Here is a 23,546-nt window from a genome sequence, read left to right as displayed (position 1 = left end):
TGAACAGGAGCGTATCCATAAACAGCAAAAAGAAACGCCCTTTAACTAACCCATTCGTTAAGATATCTGTGGGAACAGAAGCTCGGGGTCTCCACAGCCATTCTCAGGCCAGAGCCCTGTGGATGACGCTCCATCCTTCCCCCATCCCCGTCTCCACCATTCATCTTCCCTCCGGGCACCACTTTAGCCATCGGACCCCACCCTCACTGCCATTCGACCCCCCCCCCAACCCGGCTCCACACCCTCACAGGTGTCTACCTTCCCCACCCGGTATCCGTCAAAATCAGGCCAGGCCCAGGAGAGACAACGGAGCTCGGAGAGGATGCAGCACAGAGAAATTCTGGGATCTTCCGTGTCTACGGCACCACCCTCAGATCATCAATCGCATGGACACACTGTCCCAATCCAAACGGCCCACACCAGTTTAGGGAAGCTCAGTGCATTCCTGTTATCCAAAAACTCATCCAAACAAATCTGCTGAGCTTCAAATGTATAAAATTACCCGCTAGAATTATAGAACGATGCATCAAACTGCCCATATAACAGGGTCTAAATTGCACCAACAATTTCCTTTTATCAGCATCATCTCCTGTAAATATAAGATGCAAAAACTCTTTTAAATAATAGTTCTCGCCCACACATTAGAGTTTATTGTAGAGAGGTCGACATTCAGGGTTGAATTTGTAGGGCCCCTGATCTTCCAACACTCCATCTGGGGCACATACCCAGGGGTCATCGGTCAGCCACTGCCACTTCTCCAGTTGCCCCTTCATCCTCTCCAGCACGTCGGCGTAGCGAGGGTCCGAGGCTAGGTTGTGGGTCTCGGAAGGATCCTCCCGGGCGTTGAACAGCTCCCAGCGCTCCCTATAGTAATATTCCTGCAGGGATTTCTCCCAGTGTGTGGGCCGGCTGGACTGGGTCCTGTTCAACAAGTCTTGGAACGTGGGTGAGAGGTAGAAATCCTGGTCAATGGGGAACGGCATCTTGAACTGAATATTGTGGATCAGTCGATACTGCAGGCTGTGCACAGCTCTCATTGGGTAGTACATGGTGATCTCATGGTGACTCTGACTGGAGAATGTCGTAGCCCAGGGCTGCTCGCAGACCAGAGCGGGCAGAATCGACCGGCCGGTCAGTTGGACAACCTTGTCCTTTCCAAAGATACTGTAGGTCGGATAAGGGACGGAGAACCAGTCGAGGACAGTCGGGGTTATGTCTGGAGAGACAAACAGTAAGGGTTAGCACTGTTCCTGCACTGCTGAGTGGACACTTTCCACTACTCTTCCACGGCCAGCACTTTTTCCATTGCCCGTTTGAAATTTATGTTGAAATCTGGTTGCAAATCAGTGGTGTACAGCAGTATTGCTCACGCCGCAAACTAACCGATCCTGTAGCATGTCGCTTCGGGCTGCTCCAAAACCACAATGCTCTGGTAATTGCTTTAGTTCAGCAATGTAAGTCCCGATCGATCCACCTGGGGCTCTCGCCCTCACATTAAATTTGAATCACGGGATTGTGACTGATGGTTTGACCTGAAATTGACCCTTCACTAAATCCACAAGCTGACTGAAAGGTTTGGAGTCAGGCGGTGAGAATGGGAATAAGGTTAAAACTCTGACTTCCACAGATGCTCAGGAGAATTGCTTTGTGCTTTGCCTCCTCCCCTATTTCATTTGCCTGGAAGTAAAACCCGAGGCCCTCGATGTATTGACCCCAGTTTTCCTGTGGAGGAATATGATGAATCTATTCACCTGAAGAGAGGCATTCCGGAGATATATATTTTTTCTTCAGTTTCATTTAAACCGAGATACTCACAGGTGTAGGGCTCGAGGATCGTTTATCCTCATCGCCAGATGTGATGATGTATTCCCAGAGATTTCTTAAATTGAACAAACACATTTTATTTATCTTTTAAAATAAATTCAGAGTGCCCAATTCATTTTTCCCCAATTAAGGGGCAATTTAGCATGTCCAATCCACCTACCCCGCACACCTTTGGGTTGTGGGAGTGAGACCCACGCAAATACGGGGAGAACGCACATTTTATTCATACGGTTGTGTGATTGGCCTCGGGCTTCGAGCTAGTCCATGGTACACGCTTTCCCTCTGGGGGTTCCCCATTCCAGGTGTGGATTGGTTGTTCAGATCACATGACCATTACTCGGTAAGGCTGGTCTTAAAGTGACAATCACCGCACCGAGCGACTCTCTAAGGCAAGGTTTTTGACGACACACTAACGAGTGCTACGTACCTAGTAAGCTGACGTATGATTGGCTGACTTGGCCCCAGCGCCCAGTGTGCTCTGGCGAATGCACCAACATTGGCTCGGCGATACCGGCGTGGTACAGGTTAGTCCTTCCATTGGGGAACGGGATTCCGTTATCGGAGCTGTAAATCACCAGCGTGTCATTGCCATGACCGGCCTCCCTGAGCTCTCTCAACACCAATCCGATTCCTGCAGACAGTTAAGAGCAAGAAGGGCAGAGGTCAGAAGGAGGCCTTTCAGCCTTGTACTCCCGTGCTGGCCCTTTGATATTGCTAGTCAATTAGTCCCACTTTGCCTCACAGCACCAGGGACCCGGGTTCATTTCTGGCCTTGGATACCTGTTGTGCCAGACAGGAATAAACAATCGTTACAGTTCATTCATGTGCTCCTTGAATGTTTGCATTGACTATCCACTGTCATCCTTTCCAAGTAACGTTTCCCAATCCATCGTAGCCAACACCCGCCTTATGCCATCATAGTTTCCTTTATTTAGATTCAAGACCAGAGTCTCAGAATCAACTATGTCACTCTCCATCTGGATGAAGTATTATGGTCGCTCATCCCCAAACGGCCTTGCAAAACTAGATTGTCAATTATTCCTTTCTCATGGCACAATACCCAGTCTAGGATGGCCTGTCTTAGGGTAAAAGAAATGACTAAGGAGGCTGGAACCTGAAACAAAAACAGGACAATCTCAGCAGGTCTGACAGCCTCTGTGGAGAGGGAACAGAGCTAACGTTTCGAGTCTGGATGACTCTACATCAGAGCAGGAGAGAACTGGAACTAGGGTGAGATTTCTACTGTTGTGGGAGTGGATAGAGAGCCAGTAATACGTGGAGTCGAGGGAGAGATTGACAAAAATATTGTGGACAAAAGACAAAGGGAACGTAAGTGGTGGTGATCATGGCTAAGAAGGGTGCTGGTAGTGGAACATTCAGAGATCAGAATATGTTAATTTCAGGGTGGCACAGTGGTTAGCACTGTTGCCTAATGGCGCCGAAGACCCGGTTCGATCCCGGCTCTGGGTCACTGTCTGTGTGGAGTTTGCACATTCTCCCCATGTCTGTGTTGGCCTCACCCCCACAGCTCAAAGATGTGCAGGCCGGGTGGATTGGCCACGCTAAATTGCCCTTTAATTGGAAACAAAAATAATTGTTTTAAAGTATGTGTTAATGGCAAAGGTAAGCAGAGGGTCCTGGAACAAGGAACAGACAGTCCTAATGGTGTGTGTGGGGGGGGGGGGGGGGGGGGGGGGGGGGAGACAATGGTAAGGGAAACAGATCAATGGAAGAAATGAAAATAAATTGCTCAAAATAAAAATGTGGTGAAGGTGGAGGGGAGGGTTCTGAAGCTGTTGAACTCCATGTTAAGTCCGGAAGGCTGTAACGTGCCTCTTCGGAAGATGAGGTGCTGTTCCTCCAGTTTGTGCTGGACTTCACTGGGTGAAGACTTCTTCACTCCTGCGTTCATTTCCTCTTTAACCAGCAATGCAAGCCTTTTTCCTTTCGTCTGTCCTTCCCAAATACTGAATACCCCTGGATGGTCATTCCCATTCCTGGTCACCCTGCAGCCACGTCTCCGTAATCCCGACTATATCATACCCATTTTACATCTATTTGCTCGATTAATTCATCCACTTCACTGCCAGTGTTCCTTGCGCTATTGCACAAAACCTGAAGGCTTGGCTTTTTAAAATTACCTGTCCTGTTCCCATTATTTTTCACTCTGGTCCTTGATTTCCCCCTCTTCTGACTCCTTGCATAGGTTCCCATACCGCTGCCATTTTAGTTTAAACCCTACTCAAACCACATTGGCAAATACTCTCCCGGGACATCTGTCCCAGTGCAGCCCAGTTATAACCCATCCAGTTTGGAACGGTCGCTACCATTGAGGCCCTACTTTTCAAATTACCTCCTAACTCCCTACAATCTGCTCTTAGACCTCATCCCTTTTTTTTAAACCTGCGTTGGTTGTACCGATGTGCAGTACAACCACTGGCCGCTCCCCCTCCAGAATGTCCTGTAACCCCTCAGAGACAACCCTTACCCTAGCACCCATTCCGTTCCTACCTGTGGAGACTGAGCCTGCGGTGTGACCACCTCTCTGTACGTGCTAACCACGACCTCTCCACAGGTCGGAACGGAACGGTTGCCCACACAGGCAGAGCAGGAATCTCCTGTGGCCATTACCCTGCAAAACAAATATCCCGCTTTCGATACTGTTGAGAGGAATGGCCTCTCGGGGGGAAACCGGCAACAATAACATTCATTGCACCATATCTCTGCTGCGGAGGGAGGAGTAAAAATGTGGGAATGCAATAGTTATTGGGGATTCAAGTGTAAGTGGAGTAGATGGGTGTTTCTGTGGCTGGATACGAGACTCCAGGATGATATGTTGCCTCCCTTGTGCTAGGGTAAGGGTTGTCTCGGAGGGGTTACAGGACATTCTGGAGGGGGAACGGCCAGTGGTTGTAGTGCACATCGGTAGGGGAAGGGGGGGGGGGAGGGGGGAAGAAGGGGGGGGAAGGGGACGATGACTATGTTTGCTTATTTAATTTTAATTTATTTTTAAGTTTTCTTGTTGTTTACTGGGTTTGGGGGGGTGGGGGGGGGGATGTGATACATGCGTTGATACGATCTTAGGGGTGTTACAGTTATTATGGGGTTATATTGTTGCTTTTCATTGTTTGTTGTTATATTTTCTGTAAAAAATTCCAATAAAAATTATTTTTTTAAAAAAGGGATGAGGTCTAAGAGCAGATTGTAGTGATCTCTGGGTTACTTGGACAGGATCTCACAACACAATCTACTGGAGAGAGCTGCACAGGAGAGTCCAGGACAGGACACAGCAGTGTTAGTGCTAGAGCTCCAGAGCCTCTGGGTAATGGTCCTGAATAAAGAAACTTAACTTGGAACAAAGAAGTATAAAGATGATTTCTTGAGGTATGGTTTTGTCAATTGTGTCAAAACAGAGGAGACGAAGCCCATGTGTGTTATACACGGCACTGTGGCACGGTGGTTAGCACTGTTGTTCAGGTCCAGAGAATTCAACACAGAATCTAGGCTGACACTCCTGATGTGGCACTGAGGGAGTGCTGCCCTGCCGCTGTGTGAGACATAAAACCGAGGCCCACGCTTGCTCTTCCGAGTGGATGCAAAAGATCCCATGGCGCCATTTTGAGGGAGAGCAGGGCGGAGTTCTCCCCAGGCGTCCTGCCCAATATTTACCCTGCAATCAACACAGTTTCTGTGTGGGATCTTGCTATACACACATTAGTTGCTGTGTTTCCTACATTAAAACAGTGACAGCACTTCAAAAGGTTTGGTGACAATTCGAGATCAAGGAAGGCTATATATAAGTGCAGGTTCTTTCATTTTCCATAGCTGCTCTGTTCTGCTGGGTTACCAGCATCCCGCGTGACTGCGCCTTCACTGCGCTGAACTCGGTCTACACAGCCGATCACTGAATTATGGAAACATTGAGACAACTTGGCCCATTGTGACCGCACCTTGGTCTAGACGGCTGATAGTGGTGTACTGTGACCGACCGTACCTTGGTCTAGACGGCTGATGGTGGTATACTGTGACTGTACCTTGGTCTAGACGGCTGATGGTGGTATACTGTGACCGTACCTTGGTCTAGACGGCTGATGGTGGTGTACTGTACCCGTACCTTGGTCTAGACGGCTGATGGTGGTATACTGTGACTGTACCTTGGTCTAGACGGCTGATGGTGGTATACTGTGACCGACCGTACCTTGGTCTAGACGGCTGATGGTGGTATACTGTGACCGTACCTTGGTCTAGACGGCTGATGGTGGTATACTGTAACCGTACCTTGGTCTAGACGGCTGATGGTGGTATACTGTGACCGACCGTACCTTGGTCTAGACGGCTGATGGTGGTGTACTGTGACTGTACCTTGGTCTAGACGGCTAATGGTGGTGTACTGTGACCATACCTTGGTCTAGACGGCTGATGGTGGTATACTGTAACCGTACCTTGGTCTAGACGGCTGATGGTGGTATACTGTGACCGACCGTACCTTGGTCTAGACGGCTGATGGTGGTGTACTGTGACTGTACCTTGGTCTAGACGGCTGATGGTGGTGTACTGCGCTGCTAGGTCAGCACGTGACGCCGGTGTGTCTGGTACAAAGTGAGGAACCTGAGGAGAGAGAGAGAGAGGCAGATAAAGGGATAACAAATAGAATTTCCATCACCTTGGCGCTACTTGCCCAGGTTCCTGCTCGAACAACTTTAATACTGAGGACAGCAGTGAGAGGGGTTAACCTTCCCACGGGTGGAGACAGAAAACAGCCTCTCCCCCTCCCAGCAACACACTAACTCTTGTTAAAGAGACTAAATGATAAGCGTTGAACAGTGACTCACAACACATCCGTATGGTCAGAAGTGAATCTCATCTCCCCTCTCCCTGGGAGTCTTGACTCCCTATCGAGGTCTCTCTCTCTCTTTGAGTTAGCTGCCTTTATTAGCTGAAGGGTAGAATATAAGAGCAGGGGGTTTGGGATGGAGCTGTGTAAAACGCTGATTAGGTGACAGCTAGAGGACTGTGCGCAGTTCTGGTCGCCACACTATAGGAAGGATGTGATTGTACTAGAAAGGGTGCCGAGGAGATTCAGCGGGACGTATCCTGGGCTGGAGCGTTTCAGCTGTCCAGTGACTGGTTAGGCTGGGGATGTTTTCCTTAGAGCAGAGAAGGCTGAGGAGGGACCTGATTGAGGTGTAAAAAATTATGAGGGACATAGATAGGGTAGCTGGGAAGAAATCTTTCCCCTCATAGAAGGTTAACACCCAGGGGGCACAGATTTAAAGGGCAGGAGATTTAGAGGCATTTAAGGATCTGAATCTGCGAATCTGGAACTCGCTGCGTGAAAGGGTGATAGAGGTGGAAACCCTCGCAGCAACACTTCAGAAGTATTTAAATGAGCATCTGAATTTGACGCAGGCGCACAGACGGACGCAGGCGCACAGACGGACGCAGGCGCACAGACGGACGCAGGCGCACAGACGGACGCAGGCGCACAGACGGACGCAGGCGCACAGACGGACGCACGCGCACAGACGGACACAGGCGCACAGACGGACACAGGCGCACTGACAGAGGCACGCACACAACAGTGACTTGGGGGCAGTAAGTGAGCCTGAACCCCTCTCACCAGCGCATTAAGACCAGTCACGGTGAATTTATTTTGTATTTATTTGGGGGCTCTGAGATTCTCCAGCCACACCAGCATTCATCCCTCAGCCCCAACTGCCCGAATAAACTCATCAAGGAGCTGGGGTCAAACAGGAATATCGGTGCAGGATAGATGCACTGAGGACAGTCTGACCGTGTCTGCCCCATGTCTGCGTTTGCCCGCGTGTCTGTCCGTCCGTGTGACCGTGTCTGTCCGTGTGTCTGTCCATGTGACCGTGGTCTGTGAGCCTGACTGTGTTTGTCCGTGTGACCATCCGTGTGTCGGTCCGTGTAACCATGTCTGTCCCGTGACCGTGTCTGTTTGTGTGACCATGTCTGTCCATGTGTCTGTCCATGTGTCTGTCCATGTGACCGTGGTCTGTGAGCGTGACCGTGTGACTGTGTCTGTCCGCCTGGTCGTGTCTGTCCGTGTGACCATCAGTGTCTGCCCATGTAACCATGTCTGATGTCTGTCCGTGTGACCGTGTCTGTCCGTGTGACCATGTCTGCCCGTGTAACCATGTCTGTCCGTGTAACCATGTCTGTCCATGTGACTGTGTCGGCCCATCCGACTGCGCCTGCTTTGTGACTGTCAGCGTGTCTGTGTGTGCATGAGTCTGCATGAATGACTGTCTGTCTGTCTGACTGTGTCTCTATTTCTCTCTGTGACTGCCACTGTGTGTGTCTGTGTGTGAGTGTGTGTGTCTCTGTGTGTGTGAGTGTGTCTCTGTGTGTGTGAGTGTGTCTGTGTGTGTCTGTGTGTGTGTGTGTGTCTGTGTGCGAGACTATGTCTGTGTGAGTGTGTCTGTGTGCGAGTGTGTCTGTGAATGTGCCTCTTTCAATGTGTGTGAGTGTGCCTGTTTCAATGTGTGTGCGTGTGAGTGTCTGTGTGTGTGTGTGCGTGTCTGTGTGGGTGTGTCTGTGTGGGTGTGTCTGTGTCTCTCTCAGTGTGTGTGTGAGCGTGTCTGTGTGTGTGTGTCTCTGTCTGAGTGTGTCTCTGTGTGAGTGTGTGTCTGTGTGAGTGTGTGTCTGTGTGAATGTGTGTCTGTGTGAGTGTGTGTCTGTGTGAGTGTGTCTCTGTGTGAGTGTGTCTCTGTGTGAGGGTGTGTGTGTATGTCTGTGTGTGACTGTGTGTGTGTGTCTGTGTGTGTGTGTGTGTGTCTGTGTGTGTGTGTCTGTGTGGGTGTGTCTGTGTGTGTGTGTCTGTGTGGGTGTGTCTGTGTGGGTGTGTGTGTGTCTGTGTGGGTGTGTGTGTGTCTGTGTGGGAGTGTCTGTGTGGGTGTGTCTGTGTGGGTGTGTGTGTGTGGGTGTGGGTGTGTGGGTGTGGGTGTGTGGGTGTGGGTGTGTCTGTGTGGGTGTGTCTGTGTGGGTGTGTCTGTGTGGGTGTGTCTGTGTGGGTGTGTCTGTGTGGGTGTGTCTGTGTGGGTGTGTCTGTGTGGGTGTGTCTGTGTGGGTGTGTCTGTGTGGGTGTGTCTCTGTGTGTGTCTGTGTGTGTCTGTGTGTGTGTCTGTGTGAGTGTGTGTGAGTGTGTCTGTGTGTGAGTGTGCCTCTTTCAATGTGTGTCTGTGTGTGTATGTCTGTGTGTGTGTGTCTGTGTGGGTGTGTGTCTGTGTGGGTGTGTGTCTGTGTGTGTGTGGGTGTGTCTGTGTGGGTGTGTGTCTGTGTGGGTGTGTGTCTGTGTGTGTGTGGGTGTGTCTGTGTGGGTGTGTCTGTGTGGGTGTGTCTGTGTGGGTGTGTGTGTGGGTGTGTGTGTGGGTGTGTGTGTGTCTCTCTCAGTGTGTGTGTGAGCGTGTCTGTGTGTGTGTGTCTCTGTGTGTGTGTGTCTCTGTGTGAGTGTGTCACTGTGTCTGTGTGAGTGTGTCTCTGTGTGAGTGTGTCACTGTGTCTGTGTGAGTGTGTCTCTGTGTGAGTGTGTCACTGTGTCTGTGTGAGTGTGTCTCTGTGTGAGTGTGTGACTGTGTCTGTGTGAGTGTGTCTCTGTGTGAGTGTGTCACTGTGTCTGTGTGTGTGTGTCTCTGTGTGAGTGTGTCACTGTGTCTGTGTGAGTGTGTCTCTGTGTGAGTGTGTGACTGTGTCTGTGTGAGTGTGTCTCTGTGTGAGTGTGTCACTGTGTCTGTGTGTGTGTGTCTCTGTGTGAGTGTGTCACTGTGTCTGTGTGTGTGTGTCTCTGTGTGAGTGTGTCACTGTGTCTGTGTGTGTGTGTCTCTGTGTGAGTGTGTGACTGTGTCTGTGTGTGTGTGTCTCTGTGTGAGTGTGTGTGTGAGAGTGTGTCTCTGTGTGTGTGTGTCTGTGTGAGTGTGTGTCTGTGTGGGTTTGTCTGTGTGGGTGTGTCTGTGTGGGTGTGTCTGTGTGGGTGTGTCTCTGTGTGAGTGTGTGACTGTGTGAGTGTGTGACTGTGTCTGTGTGTGTGTGTCTCTGTGTGAGTGTGTGTGTGAGAGTGTGTCTCTGTGAGTGTGTGTCTGTGTGTGTGTCTGTGTGTGTGTGTCTGTGTGAGTGTGTGTCTGTGTGGGTTTGTCTGTGTGGGTGTGTCTGTGTGGGTGTGTCTGTGTGGGTGTGTCTGTGTGGGTGTGTCTGTGTGGGTTTGTCTGTGTGGGTGTGTCTGTCTGAGTGTGTCTCTGTCTGACTGTGTCTCTCTCAGTGTGACTGTGTCTCTCTCAGTGTGACTGTGTCTCTCTCGGTGTGACTGTGTCTCTCTCAGTGTGACTGTGACTCTCTCAGTGTGACTGTGTCACTCTCAGTGTGACTGTGTCACTCTCAGTGTGACTGTGTCTCTCTCGGTGTGACTGTGTCTCTCTCAGTGTGACTGTGTCTCTCTCAGTGTGACTGTGTCTCTCTCAGTGTGACTGTGTCTCTCTCAGTGTGACTGTGTCTCTCTCAGTCTGACTGTGTCTCTCTCAGTGTGACTGTGTCTCTCTCAGTGTGACTGTGTCTCTCTCAGTGTGACTGTGTCTCTCTCAGTGTGTCTCTCTCAGTGTGACTGTGTCTCTCTCAGTGTGTCTCTCTCAGTGTGACTGTGTCTCTCTCGGTGTGACTGTGTCTCTCTCGGTGTGACTGTGTCTCTCTCGGTGTGACTGTGTCTCTCTCGGTGTGACTGTGTCTCTCTCGGTGTGACTGTGTCTCTCTCAGTGTGACTGTGTCTCTCTCAGTGTGACTGTGTCTCTCTCAGTGTGACTGTGTCTCTCTCAGCGTGACTGTGTCTCTCTCAGTGTGACTGTGTCTCTCTCAGTGTGACTGTGTCTCTCTCAGTGTGACTGTGTCTCTCTCAGTGTGACTGTGTCTCTCTCAGTGTGACTGTGTCTCTCTCGGTGTGACTGTGTCTCTCTCAGTGTGACTGTGTCTCTCTCGGTGTGACTGTGTCTCTCTCAGTCTGACTGTGTCTCTCTCAGTGTGACTGTGTCTCTCTCAGTGTGACTGTGTCTCTCTCAGTGTGACTGTGTCTCTCTCAGTGTGACTGTGTCTCTCTCAGTGTGACTGTGTCTCTCTCAGTGTGACTGTGTCTCTCTCAGTGTGACTGTGTCTCTCTCAGTGTGTGTCTCTCTCAGTGTGACTGTGTCTCTCTCAGTGTGTGTCTCTCTCAGTGTGACTGTGTCTCTCTCAGTGTGACTGTGTCTCTCTCGGTGTGACTGTGTCTCTCTCGGTGTGACTGTGTCTCTCTCAGTCTGACTGTGTCTCTCTCAGTGTGACTGTGTCTCTCTCAGTGTGACTGTGTCTCTCTCGGTGTGACTGTGTCTCTCTCAGTGTGACTGTGTCTCTCTCAGTGTGACTGTGTCTCTCTCAGTGTGTGTCTCTCTCAGTGTGACTGTCTCTCTCTCAGTGTGACTGTGTCTCTCTCGGTGTGACTGTGTCTCTCTCAGTCTGACTGTGTCTCTCTCAGTGTGTCTCTCTCAGTGTGACTGTGTCTCTCTCAGTGTGTCTCTCTCGGTGTGACTGTGTCTCTCTCAGTGTGACTGTGTCTCTCTCAGTGTGACTGTGTCTCTCTCGGTGTGACTGTGTCTCTCTCAGTGTGACTGTGTCTCTCTCAGTGTGTCTCTCTCGGTGTGACTGTGTCTCTCTCAGCGTGACTGTGTCTCTCTGTGTGACTGTGTCTCTCTCGGTGTGACTGTGTCTCTCTCAGTGTGACTGTGTCTCTCTCAGTGTGACTGTGTCTCTCTCGGTGTGACTGTGTCTCTCTCGGTGTGACTGTGTCTCTCTCAGTGTGACTGTGTCTCTCTCAGTGTGACTGTGTCTCTCTCAGTGTGACTGTGTCTCTCTCAGTGTGACTGTGTCTCTCTCAGTGTGACTGTGTCTCTCTCGGTGTGACTGTGTCTCTCTCAGTGTGACTGTGTCTCTCTCAGTGTGACTGTGTCTCTCTCAGTGTGACTGTGTCTCTCTCGGTGTGACTGTGTCTCTCTCGGTGTGACTGTGTCTCTCTCAGTGTGACTGTGTCTCTCTCAGTGTGACTGTGTCTCTCTCGGTGTGACTGTGTCTCTCTCGGTGTGACTGTGTCTCTCTCAGTGTGACTGTGTCTCTCTCAGTGTGACTGTGTCTCTCTCAGTGTGACTGTGTCTCTCTCAGTGTGACTGTGTCTCTCTCAGTGTGACTGTGTCTCTCTCGGTGTGACTGTGTCTCTCTCGGTGTGACTGTGTCTCTCTCGGTGTGACTGTGTCTCTCTCAGTGTGACTGTGTCTCTCTCAGTGTGAGTGCGTCTCTCTCAGTGTGACTGTGTCTCTCTCAGTGTGACTGTGTCTCTCTCAGTGTGACTGTGTCTCTCTCAGTGTGACTGTGTCTCTCTCAGTGTGACTGTGTCTCTCTCAGTGTGACTGTGTCTCTCTCAGTGTGACTGTGTCTCTCTCAGTGTGTCTCTCTCAGTGTGAGTGCGTCTCTCTCAGTGTGACTGTGTCTCTCTCAGTGTGACTGTGTCTCTCTCAGTGTGACTGTGTCTCTCTCGGTGTGACTGTGTCTCTCTCGGTGTGACTGTGTCTCTCTCAGTGTGACTGTGTCTCTCTCAGTGTGACTGTGTCTCTCTCAGTGTGTCTCTCTCAGTCTGACTGTGTCTCTCTCAGTGTGACTGTGTCTCTCTCGGTGTGACTGTGTCTCTCTCAGTGTGTCTCTCTCAGTGTGTCTCTCTCAGTGTGACTGTGTCTCTCTCAGTGTGACTGTGTCTCTCTCAGTGTGACTGTGTCTCTCTCGGTGTGACTGTGTCTCTCTCAGTGTGACTGTGTCTCTCTCGGTGTGACTGTGTCTCTCTCAGTCTGACTGTGTCTCTCTCAGTGTGACTGTGTCTCTCTCAGTGTGACTGTGTCTCTCTCAGTGTGACTGTGTCTCTCTCAGTGTGACTGTGTCTCTCTCAGTGTGACTGTGTCTCTCTCAGTGTGACTGTGTCTCTCTCAGTGTGACTGTGTCTCTCTCAGTGTGACTGTGTCTCTCTCAGTGTGTGTCTCTCTCAGTGTGACTGTGTCTCTCTCAGTGTGTGTCTCTCTCAGTGTGACTGTGTCTCTCTCAGTGTGACTGTGTCTCTCTCGGTGTGACTGTGTCTCTCTCGGTGTGACTGTGTCTCTCTCAGTCTGACTGTGTCTCTCTCAGTGTGACTGTGTCTCTCTCAGTGTGACTGTGTCTCTCTCGGTGTGACTGTGTCTCTCTCAGTGTGACTGTGTCTCTCTCAGTGTGACTGTGTCTCTCTCGGTGTGACTGTGTCTCTCTCAGTGTGACTGTGTCTCTCTCAGTGTGACTGTGTCTCTCTCAGTGTGTGTCTCTCTCAGTGTGACTGTCTCTCTCTCAGTGTGACTGTGTCTCTCTCGGTGTGACTGTGTCTCTCTCAGTCTGACTGTGTCTCTCTCAGTGTGTCTCTCTCGGTGTGACTGTGTCTCTCTCAGTGTGACTGTGTCTCTCTCAGTGTGACTGTGTCTCTCTCGGTGTGACTGTGTCTCTCTCAGTGTGACTGTGTCTCTCTCAGTGTGTCTCTCTCGGTGTGACTGTGTCTCTCTCAGCGTGACTGTGTCTCTCTGTGTGACTGTGTCTCTCTCAGTGTGACTGTGTCTCTCTCAGTGTGACTGTGTCTCTCTCAGTGTGACTGTGTCTCTCTCGGTGTGACTGTGTCTCTCTCGGTGTGACTGTGTCTCTCTCAGTGTGACTGTGTCTCTCTCAGTGTGACTGTGTCTCTCTCAGTGTGACTGTGTCTCTCTCAGTGTGACTGTGTCTCTCTCAGTGTGACTGTGTCTCTCTCGGTGTGACTGTGTCTCTCTCGGTGTGACTGTGTCTCTCTCAGTGTGACTGTGTCTCTCTCAGTGTGACTGTGTCTCTCTCAGTGTGACTGTGTCTCTCTCGGTGTGACTGTGTCTCTCTCGGTGTGACTGTGTCTCTCTCAGTGTGACTGTGTCTCTCTCAGTGTGACTGTGTCTCTCTCAGTGTGTCTCTCTCAGTGTGAGTGCGTCTCTCTCAGTGTGACTGTGTCTCTCTCAGTGTGACTGTGTCTCTCTCGGTGTGACTGTGTCTCTCTCAGTGTGACTGTGTCTCTCTCGGTGTGACTGTGTCTCTCTCAGTGTGACTGTGTCTCTCTCAGTGTGACTGTGTCTCTCTCAGTGTGACTGTGTCTCTCTCAGTGTGTCTCTCTCAGTGTGACTGTGTCTCTCTCAGTGTGACTGTGTCTCTCTCAGTGTGACTGTGTCTCTCTCGGTGTGACTGTGTCTCTCTCGGTGTGACTGTGTCTCTCTCAGTGTGTCTCTCTCAGTCTGACTGTGTCTCTCTCAGTGTGACTGTGTCTCTCTCGGTGTGACTGTGTCTCTCTCAGTGTGACTGTGTCTCTCTCAGTGTGACTGTGTCTCTCTCAGTGTGACTGTGTCTCTCTCAGTGTGACTGTGTCTCCCTCAGTGTGACTGTGTCTCTCTCAGTGTGACTGTGTCTCTCTCAGTGTGTCTCTCTCAGTGTGACTGTGTCTCTCTCAGTGTGACTGTGTCTCTCTCAGTGTGACTGTGTCTCTCTCAGTGTGTCTCTCTCAGTGTGACTGTGTCTCTCTCAGTGTGACTGTGTCTCTCTCAGTGTGACTGTGTCTCTCTCAGTGTGTCTCTCTCAGTGTGACTGTGTCTCTCTCAGTGTGACTGTGTCTCTCTCAGTGTGACTGTGTCTCTCTCAGTGTGACTGTGTCTCTCTCAGTGTGACTGTGTCTCCCTCAGTGTGACTGTGTCTCTCTCAGTGTGACTGTGTCTCTCTCAGTGTGACTGTGTCTCTCTCAGTGTGACTGTGTCTCTCTCTCAGTGTGACTGTGTCTCTCTCAGTGTGTGTCTCTCTCAGTGTGACTGTGTCTCTCTCGGTGTGACTGTGTCTCTCTCGGTGTGACTGTGTCTCTCTCGGTGTGACTGTGTCTCTCTCGGTGTGACTGTGTCTCTCTCGGTGTGACTGTGTCTCTCTCGGTGTGACTGTGTCTCTCTCGGTGTGACTGTGTCTCTCTCGGTGTGACTGTGTCTCTCTCAGTGTGACTGTGTCTCTCTCAGTGTGACTGTGTCTCTCTCAGTGTGACTGTGTCTCTCTCGGTGTGACTGTGTCTCTCTCGGTGTGACTGTGTCTCTCTCGGTGTGACTGTGTCTCTCTCGGTGTGACTGTGTCTCTCTCGGTGTGACTGTGTCTCTCTCGGTGTGACTGTGTCTCTCTCGGTGTGACTGTGTCTCTCTCGGTGTGACTGTGTCTCTCTCGGTGTGACTGTGTCTCTCTCAGTGTGACTGTGTCTCTCTCACTGTGTCTCTCTCAGTGTGTCTCTCTCGGTGTGACTGTGTCTCTCTCAGTGTGACTGTGTCTCTCTCAGTGTGACTGTGTCTCTCTCGGTGTGACTGTGTCTCTCTCAGTGTGACTGTGTCTCTCTCAGTGTGACTGTGTCTCTCTCAGTGTGACTGTGTCTCTCTCAGTGTGACTGTGTCTCTCTCAGTGTGACTGTGTCTCTCTCAGTGTGTCTCTCTCAGTCTGACTGTGTCTCTCTCAGTGTGACTGTGTCTCTCTCAGTGTGACTGTGTCTCTCTCAGTGTGACTGTGTCTCTCTCGGTGTGACTGTGTCTCTCTCAGTGTGACTGTGTCTCTCTCAGTGTGACTGTGTCTCTCTCAGTGTGACTGTGTCTCTCTCAGTGTGTCTCTCTCAGTGTGACTGTGTCTCTCTCAGTGTGACTGTGTCTCTCTCGGTGTGACTGTGTCTCTCTCAGTGTGACTGTGTCTCTCTCAGTGTGACTGTGTCTCTCTCGGTGTGACTGTGTCTCTCTCAGTGTGACTGTGTCTCTCTCAGTGTGACTGTGTCTCTCTCGGTGTGACTGTGTCTCTCTCAGTGTGACTGTGTCTATCTCAGTGTGACTGTGTCTCTCTCAGTGTGACTGTGTCTCTCTCAGTGTGACTGTGTCTCTCTCAGTGTGACTGTGTCTCTCACAGTGTGACTGTGTCTCTCTCAGTGTGACTGTGTCTCTCTCAGTGTGACTGTGTCTCTCTCAGTGTGACTGTGTCTCTCTCAGTGTGACTGTGTCTCTCTCAGTGTGACTGTGTCTCTCTCAGTGTGTCTCTCTCAGTGTGACTGTGTCTCTCTCGGTGTGACTGTGTCTCTCTCGGTGTGACTGTGTCTCTCTCGGTGTGACTGTGTCTCTCTCGGTGTGACTGTGTCTCTCTCGGTGTGACTGTGTCTCTCTCGGTGTGACTGTGTCTCTCTCGGTGTGACTGTGTCTCTCTCGGTGTGACTGTGTCTCTCTCGGTGTGACTGTGTCTCTCTCGGTGTGACTGTGTCTCTCTCGGTGTGACTGTGTCTCTCTCGGTGTGACTGTGTCTCTCTCAGTGTGACTGTGTCTCTCTCAGTGTGACTGTGTCTCTCTCAGTGTGACTGTGTCTCTCTCGGTGTGACTGTGTCTCTCTCAGTGTGAATGTGTCTCTCTCAGTGTGACTGTGTCTCTCTCAGTGTGACTGTGTCTCTCTCAGTGTGACTGTGTCTCTCTCGGTGTGACTGTGTCTCTCTCAGTGCGACTGTGTCTCTCTCAGTGTGAATGTGTCTCTCTCAGTGTGACTGTGTCTCTCTCAGTGTGACTGTGTCTCTCTCAGTGTGACTGCGTCTCTCTCGGTGTGACTGCGTCTCTCTCGGTGTGACTGTGTCTCTCTCAGTGTGACTGTGTCTCTCTCAGTGTGACTGTGTCTCTCTCAGTGTGACTGTGTCTCTCTCAGTGTGACTGTGTCTCTCTCAGTGTGACTGTGTCTCTCTCGGTGTGACTGTGTCTCTCTCAGTGTGACTGTGTCTCTCTCAGTGTGACTGTGTCTCTCTCGGTGTGACTGTGTCTCTCTCGGTGTGACTGTGTCTCTCTCGGTGTGACTGTGTCTCTCTCGGTGTGACTGTGTCTCTCTCAGTGTGACTGTGTCTCTCTCGGTGTGACTGTGTCTCTCTCGGTGTGACTGTGTCTCTCTCGGTGTGACTGTGTCTCTCTCAGTGTGACTGTGTCTCTCTCGGTGTGACTGTTTCTCTCTCAGTGTGACTGTGTCTCTCTCAGTGTGACTGTGTCTCTCTCGGTGTGACTGTGTCTCTCTCGGTGTGAGTGTGTCTCTCTCGGTGTGACTGTTTCTATCTCAGTGTGACTGTGTCTCTCTCAGTGTGACTGTGTCTCTCTCGGTGTGACTGTGTCTCTCTCAGTGTGACTGTGTCTCTCTCAGTGTGACTGTGTCTCTCTCAGTGTGACTGTGTCTCTCTCAGTGTGTCTCTCTCAGTGTGACTGTGTCTCTCTCAGTGTGACTGTGTCTCTCTCAGTGTGTCTCTCTCGGTGTGACTGTGTCTCTCTCAGTGTGACTGTGTCTCTCTCAGTGTGACTGTGTCTCTCTCAGTGTGTCTCTCTCAGTGTGACTGTGTCTCTCTCAGTGTGACTGTGTCTCTCTCAGTGTGACTGTGTCTCTCAGTGTGACTGTGTCTCTCTCGGTGTGACTGTGTCTCTCTCGGTGTGACTGTGTCTCTCTCGGTGTGACTGTGTCTCTCTCGGTGTGACTGTGTCTCTCTCGGTGTGACTGTGTCTCTCTCGGTGTGACTGTGTCTCTCTCAGTGTGACTGTGTCTCTCTCGGTGTGACTGTGTCTCTCTCAGTGTGACTGTGTCTCTCTCAGTGTGACTGTGTCTCTCTCGGTGTGACTGTGTCTCTCTCGGTGTGACTGTGTCTCTCTCAGTGTGACTGTGTCTCTCTCAGTGTGACTGTGTCTCTCTCAGTGTGACTGTGTCTCTCTCAGTGTGTCTCTCTCAGTGTGACTGTGTCTCTCTCAGTGTGACTGTGTCTCTCTCAGTGTGACTGTGTCTCTCTCAGTGTGACTGTGTCTCTCTCAGTGTGACTGTGTCTCTCTCAGTGTGTCTCTCTCAGTGTGACTGTGTCTCTCTCAGTGTGACTGTGTCTCTCTCGGTGTGACTGTGTCTCTCTCAGTGTGACTGTGTCTCTCTCAGTGTGTCTCTCTCGCTGTGACTGTGTCTCTCTCAGTGTGACTGTGTCTCTCTCAGTGTGACTGTGTCTCTCTCAGTGTGTCTCTCTCAGTGTGACTGTGTCTCTCTCAGTGTGACTGTGTCTCTCTCAGTGTGACTGTGTCTCTCTCAGTGTGTCTCTCTCAGTGTGACTGTGTCTCTCTCAGTGCGACTGTGTCTCTCTCAGTGCGACTGTGTCTCTCTCAGTGTGACTGTGTCTCTCTCAGTGTGACTGTGTCTCGCTCACTGTGTCTCTCTCAGTGTGACTGTGTCTCTCTCAGTGTGACTGTGTCTCTCTCAGTGAGACTGTGTCTCTCTCAGTGCGACTGTGTCTCTCTCGGTGTGACTGTGTCTCTCTCGGTGTGACTGTGTCTCTCTCGGTGTGACTGTGTCTCTCTCAGTGTGACTGTGTCTCTCTCAGTGTGACTGTGTCTCTCTCAGTGCGACTGTGTCTCTCTCGGTGTGACTGTGTCTCTCTCGGTGTGACTGTGTCTCTCTCGGTGTGACTGTGTCTCTCTCGGTGTGACTGTGACTCTCTCGGTGTGACTGTGTCTCTCTCGGTGTGACTGTGTCTCTCTCGGTGTGACTGTGTCTCTCTCAGTGTGACTGTGTCTCTCTCAGTGTGTCTCTCTCAGTGTGACTGTGTCTCTCTCAGTGTGACTGTGTCTCTCTCGGTGTGACTGTGTCTCTCTCAGTGCGACTGTGTCTCTCTCAGTGTGACTGTGTCTCTCTCAGTGTGACTGTGTCTCTCTCGGTGTGACTGTGTCTCTCTCAGTGTGACTGTGTCTCTCTCAGTGTGACTGTGTCTCTCTCAGTGTGACTGTGTCTCTCTCGGTGTGACTGTGTCTCTCTCAGTGTGACTGTGTCTCTCTCGGTGTGACTGTGTCTCTCTCGGTGTGACTGTGTCTCTCTCAGTGTGACTGTGTCTCTCTCAGTGTGACTGTGTCTCTCTCAGTGTGACTGTGTCTCTCTCAGTGTGTCTCTCTCAGTGTGACTGTGTCTCTCTCAGTGTGTCTCTCTCAGTGTGACTGTGTCTCTCAGTGTGACTGTGTCTCTCTCAGTGTGACTGTGTCTCTCTCAGTGTGTCTCTCTCAGTGTGACTGTGTCTCTCTCAGTGTGACTGTGTCTCTCTCAGTGTGACTGTGTCTCTCTCAGTGAGACTGTGTCTCTCTCAGTGTGACTGTGTCTCTCTCAGTGTGACTGTGTCTCTCTCGGTGTGACTGTGTCTCTCTCGGTGTGACTGTGTCTCTCTCGGTGTGACTGTGTCTCTCTCGGTGTGACTGTGTCTCTCTCGGTGTGACTGTGTCTCTCTCGGTGTGACTGTGTCTCTCTCGGTGTGACTGTGTCTCTCTCAGTGTGACTGTGTCTCTCTCAGTGTGACTGTGTCTCTCTCAGTGTGACTGTGTCTCTCTCAGTGTGACTGTGTCTCTCTCGGTGTGACTGTGTCTCTCTCGGTGTGACTGTGTCTCTCTCGGTGTGACTGTGTCTCTCTCAGTGTGACTGTGTCTCTCTCAGTGTGACTGTGTCTCTCTCAGTGTGACTGTGTCTCTCTCAGTGTGACTGTGTCTCTCTCAGTGTGACTGTGTCTCTCTCGGTGTGACTGTGTCTCTCTCAGTGTGACTGTGTCTCTCTCAGTGTGACTGTGTCTCTCTCAGTGTGACTGTGTCACTCTCAGTGTGACTGTGTCTCTCTCTGTGTGAGTGTGTCTCTCTCGGTGTGACTGTGTCTCTCTCGGTGTGACTGTGTCTCTCTCGGTGTGACTGTGTCTCTCTCAGTGTGACTGTGTCTCTCTCAGTGTGACTGTGTCTCTCTCAGTGTGACTGTGTCTCTCTCAGTGTGACTGTGTCTCGCTCACTGTGTCTCTCTCAGTGTGACTGTGTCTCTCTCAGTGTGACTGTGTCTCTCTCAGTGAGACTGTGTCTCTCTCAGTGTGACTGTGTCTCTCTCAGTGTGACTGTGTCTCTCTCGGTGTGACTGTGTCTCTCTCGGTGTGACTGTGTCTCTCTCAGTGTGACTGTGTCTCTCTCAGTGTGACTGTGTCTCTCTCAGTGCGACTGTGTCTCTCTCGGTGTGACTGTGTCTCTCTCGGTGTGACTGTGTCTCTCTCAGTGTGACTGTGTCTCTCTCGGTGTGACTGTGACTCTCTCGGTGTGACTGTGTCTCTCTCGGTGTGACTGTGTCTCTCTCGGTGTGACTGTGTCTCTCTCAGTGTGACTGTGTCTCTCTCAGTGTGACTGTGTCTCTCTCAGTGTGACTGTGTCTCTCTCAGTGTGTCTCTCTCAGTGTGACTGTGTCTCTCTCAGTGTGACTGTGTCTCTCAGTGTGACTGTGTCTCTCTCAGTGTGACTGTGTCTCTCTCAGTGTGACTGTGTCTCTCTCGGTGTGACTGTGTCTCTCTCAGTGTGACTGTGTCTCTCTCAGTGTGACTGTGTCTCTCTCAGTGTGACTGTGTCTCTCTCAGTGTGACTGTGTCTCTCTCAGTGTGAGTGTGCCTCTCTCAGTGTGACTGTGTCTCTCTCGGTGTGACTGTGTCTCTCTCGGTGTGACTGTGTCTCTCTCAGTGTGACTGTGTCTCTCTCAGTGTGACTGTGTCTCTCTCAGTGTGACTGTGTCTCTCTCAGTGTGACTGTGTCTCTCTCAGTGTGACTGTGTCTCTCTCGGTGTGACTGTGTCTCTCTCGGTGTGACTGTGTCTCTCTCGGTGTGACTGTGTCTCTCTCGGTGTGACTGTGTCTCTCTCAGTGTGTCTCTCTCAGTGTGACTGTGTCTCTCTCAGTGTGACTGTGTCTCTCTCGGTGTGACTGTGTCTCTCTCGGTGTGACTGTGTCTCTCTCGGTGTGACTGTGTCTCTCTCAGTGTGACTGTGTCTCTCTCAGTGTGACTGTGTCTCTCTCAGTGTGACTGTGTCTCTCTCGGTGTGACTGTGTCTCTCTCGGTGTGACTGTGTCTCTCTCAGTGTGACTGTGTCTCTCTCGGTGTGACTGTGTCTCTCTCAGTGTGACTGTGTCTCTCTCAGTGTGACTGTGTCTCTCTCGGTGTGACTGTGTCTCTCTCGGTGTGACTGTGTCTCTCTCGGTGTGACTGTGTCTCTCTCAGTGTGACTGTGTCTCTCTCGGTGTGACTGTGTCTCTCTCAGTGTGACTGTGTCTCTCTCAGTGTGACTGTGTCTCTCTCAGTGTGACTGTGTCTCTCTCAGTGTGACTGTGTCTCTCTCAGTGTGACTGTGTCTCTCTCAGTGTGACTGTGTCTCTCTCGGTGTGACTGTGTCTCTCTCAGTGTGACTGTGTCTCTCTCAGTGTGACTGTGTCTCTCTCAGTGTGACTGTGTCTCTCTCGGTGTGACTGTGTCTCTCTCAGTGTGACTGTGTCTCTCTCAGTGTGACTGTGTCTCTCTCGGTGTGACTGTGTCTCTCTCAGTGTGACTGTGTCTCTCTCGGTGTGACTGTGTCTCTCTCGGTGTGACTGTGTCTCTCTCGGTGTGACTGTGTCTCTCTCAGTGTGACTGTGTCTCTCTCAGTGTGACTGTGTCTCTCTCGGTGTGACTGTGTCTCTCTCGGTGTGACTGTGTCTCTCTCGGTGTGACTGTGTCTCTCTCGGTGTGACTGTGTCTCTCTCAGTGTGACTGTGTCTCTCTCAGTGTGACTGTGTCACTCTCAGTGTGACTGTGTCTCTCTCAGTGTGACTGTGTCTCTCTCAGTGTGTCTCTCTCAGTGTGACTGTGTCTCTCTCAGTGTGTCTCTCTCAGTGTGACTGTGTCTCTCTCAGTGTGACTGTGTCTCTCTCAGTGTGACTGTGTCTCTCTCAGTGTGACTGTGTCTCTCTCAGTGTGACTGTGTCTCTCTCAGTGTGACTGTGTCTCTCTCAGTGTGACTGTGTCTCTCTCAGTGTGACTGTGTCTCTCTCAGTGTGACTGTGTCTCTCTCAGTGTGACTGTGTCTCTCTCAGTGTGACTGTGTCTCTCTCAGTGTGACTGTGTCTCTCTCAGTGCGACTGTGTCTCTCTCAGTGTGTCTCTCTCAGTGTGACTGTGTCTCTCTCGGTGTGACTGTGTCTCTCTCCGTGTGACTGTGTCTCTCTCAGTGTGACTGTGTCTCTCTCAGTGTGACTGTGTCTCTCTCAGTGTGACTGTGTCTCTCTCAGTGTGACTGTGTCTCTCTCGGTGTGACTGTGTCTCTCTCAGTGTGACTGTGTCTCTCTCAGTGTGACTGTGTCTCTCTCAGTGTGACTGTGTCTCTCTCGGTGTGACTGTGTCTCTCTCAGTGTGACTGTGTCTCTCTCAGTGCGACTGTGTCTCTCTCAGTGTGACTGTGTCTCTCTCAGTGTGACTGTCTCTCTCTCAGTGCGACTGTGTCTCTCTCAGTGTGACTGTGTCTCTCTCAGTGTGACTGTGTCTCTCTCAGTGTGACTGTGTCTCTCTCAGTGTGACTGTGTCTCTCTCAGTGTGACTGTGTCTCTCTCAGTGTGACTGTGTCTCTCTCAGTGTGTCTCTCTCAGTGTGACTGTGTCTCTCTCAGTGTGACTGTGTCTCTCTCGGTGTGACTGTGTCTCTCTCGGTGTGACTGTGTCTCTCTCAGTGTGACTGTGTCTCTCTCAGTGCGACTGTGTCTCTCTCAGTGCGACTGTGTCTCTCTCAGTGCGACTGTGTCTCTCTCAGTGCGACTGTGTCTCTCTCAGTGTGACTGTGTCTCTCTCAGTGTGACTGTGTCTCTCTCAGTGCGACTGTGTCTCTCAGTGTGACTGTGTCTCTCTCAGTGTGACTGTGTCTCTCTCAGTGTGACTGTGTCTCTCTCAGTGTGACTGTGTCTCTCTCAGTGTGACTGTGTCTCTCTCAGTGTGACTGTGTCTCTCTCAGTGTGACTGTGTCTCTCTCAGTGTGACTGTGTCTCTCTCGGTGTGACTGTGTCTCTCTCAGTGTGACTGTGTCTCTCTCAGTGTGACTGTGTCTCTCTCGGTGTGACTGTGTCTCTCTCGGTGTGACTGTGTCTCTCTCGGTGTGACTGTGTCTCTCTCAGTGTGACTGTGTCTCTCTCAGTGTGACTGTGTCTCTCTCAGTGTGACTGTGTCTCTCTCAGTGTGACTGTGTCTCTCTCAGTGTGACTGTGTCTCTCTCAGTGTGACTGTGTCTCTCTCAGTGTGACTGTGTCTCTCTCAGTGTGACTGTGTCTCTCTCGGTGTGACTGTGTCTCTCTCAGTGTGACTGTGTCTCTCTCAGTGTGACTGTGTCTCTCTCGGTGTGACTGTGTCTCTCTCGGTGTGACTGTGTCTCTCTCAGTGTGACTGTGTCTCTCTCAGTGTGTCTCTCTCAGTGTGACTGTGTCTCTCTCAGTGTGTCTCTCTCGGTGTGACTGTGTCTCTCTCGGTGTGACTGTGTCTCTCTCAGTGTGACTGTGTCTCTCTCAGTGTGACTGTGTCTCTCTCAGTGTGACTGTGTCTCTCTCAGTGTGACTGTGTCTCTCTCAGTGTGACTGTGTCTCTCTCAGTGTGACTGTGTCTCTCTCAGTGTGACTGTGTCTCTCTCAGTGTGACTGTGTCTCTCTCGGTGTGACTGTGTCTCTCTCAGTGTGACTGTGTCTCTCTCAGTGTGAGTGTGTCTCTCTCAGTGTGACTGTGTCTCTCTCAGTGTGACTGTGTCGCTCCCAGTGTGACTGTATGTGACTGTGTGTGAC

General features: G+C 51.1%; 1 protein-coding gene across 2 annotated transcripts in view; it reads right to left on the bottom strand.

Annotated features, from left to right (window-relative positions):
- Nucleotides 1-235: 235 nt before the first annotated feature.
- Nucleotides 236-23,546, bottom strand: part of sgsh (N-sulfoglucosamine sulfohydrolase (sulfamidase)) — a 33,389-nt gene continuing 10,078 nt past the window's right edge. For both annotated transcript variants that reach the window (XM_038777018.1, XM_038777019.1), the window contains 3 exons: nt 6,351-6,432; nt 2,252-2,455; nt 236-1,216 (listed from right to left, as the gene is read on the bottom strand). In XM_038777018.1, coding sequence (XP_038632946.1) covers nt 642-1,216; nt 2,252-2,455; nt 6,351-6,432 — 861 coding nt within the window. In that variant the 3' untranslated portion in view covers nt 236-641. The remainder of the gene's footprint in view (nt 1,217-2,251; nt 2,456-6,350; nt 6,433-23,546) is intronic.

The sequence above is a fragment of the Scyliorhinus canicula genome, chromosome 18 (assembly GCF_902713615.1).
Source record: "Scyliorhinus canicula chromosome 18, sScyCan1.1, whole genome shotgun sequence".
Lineage (NCBI taxonomy): Eukaryota > Metazoa > Chordata > Chondrichthyes > Carcharhiniformes > Scyliorhinidae > Scyliorhinus > Scyliorhinus canicula.
The sequence above is the reverse complement of the archived record's forward strand: the minus strand, read 5'-3'. Positions and strand labels throughout refer to the sequence as shown.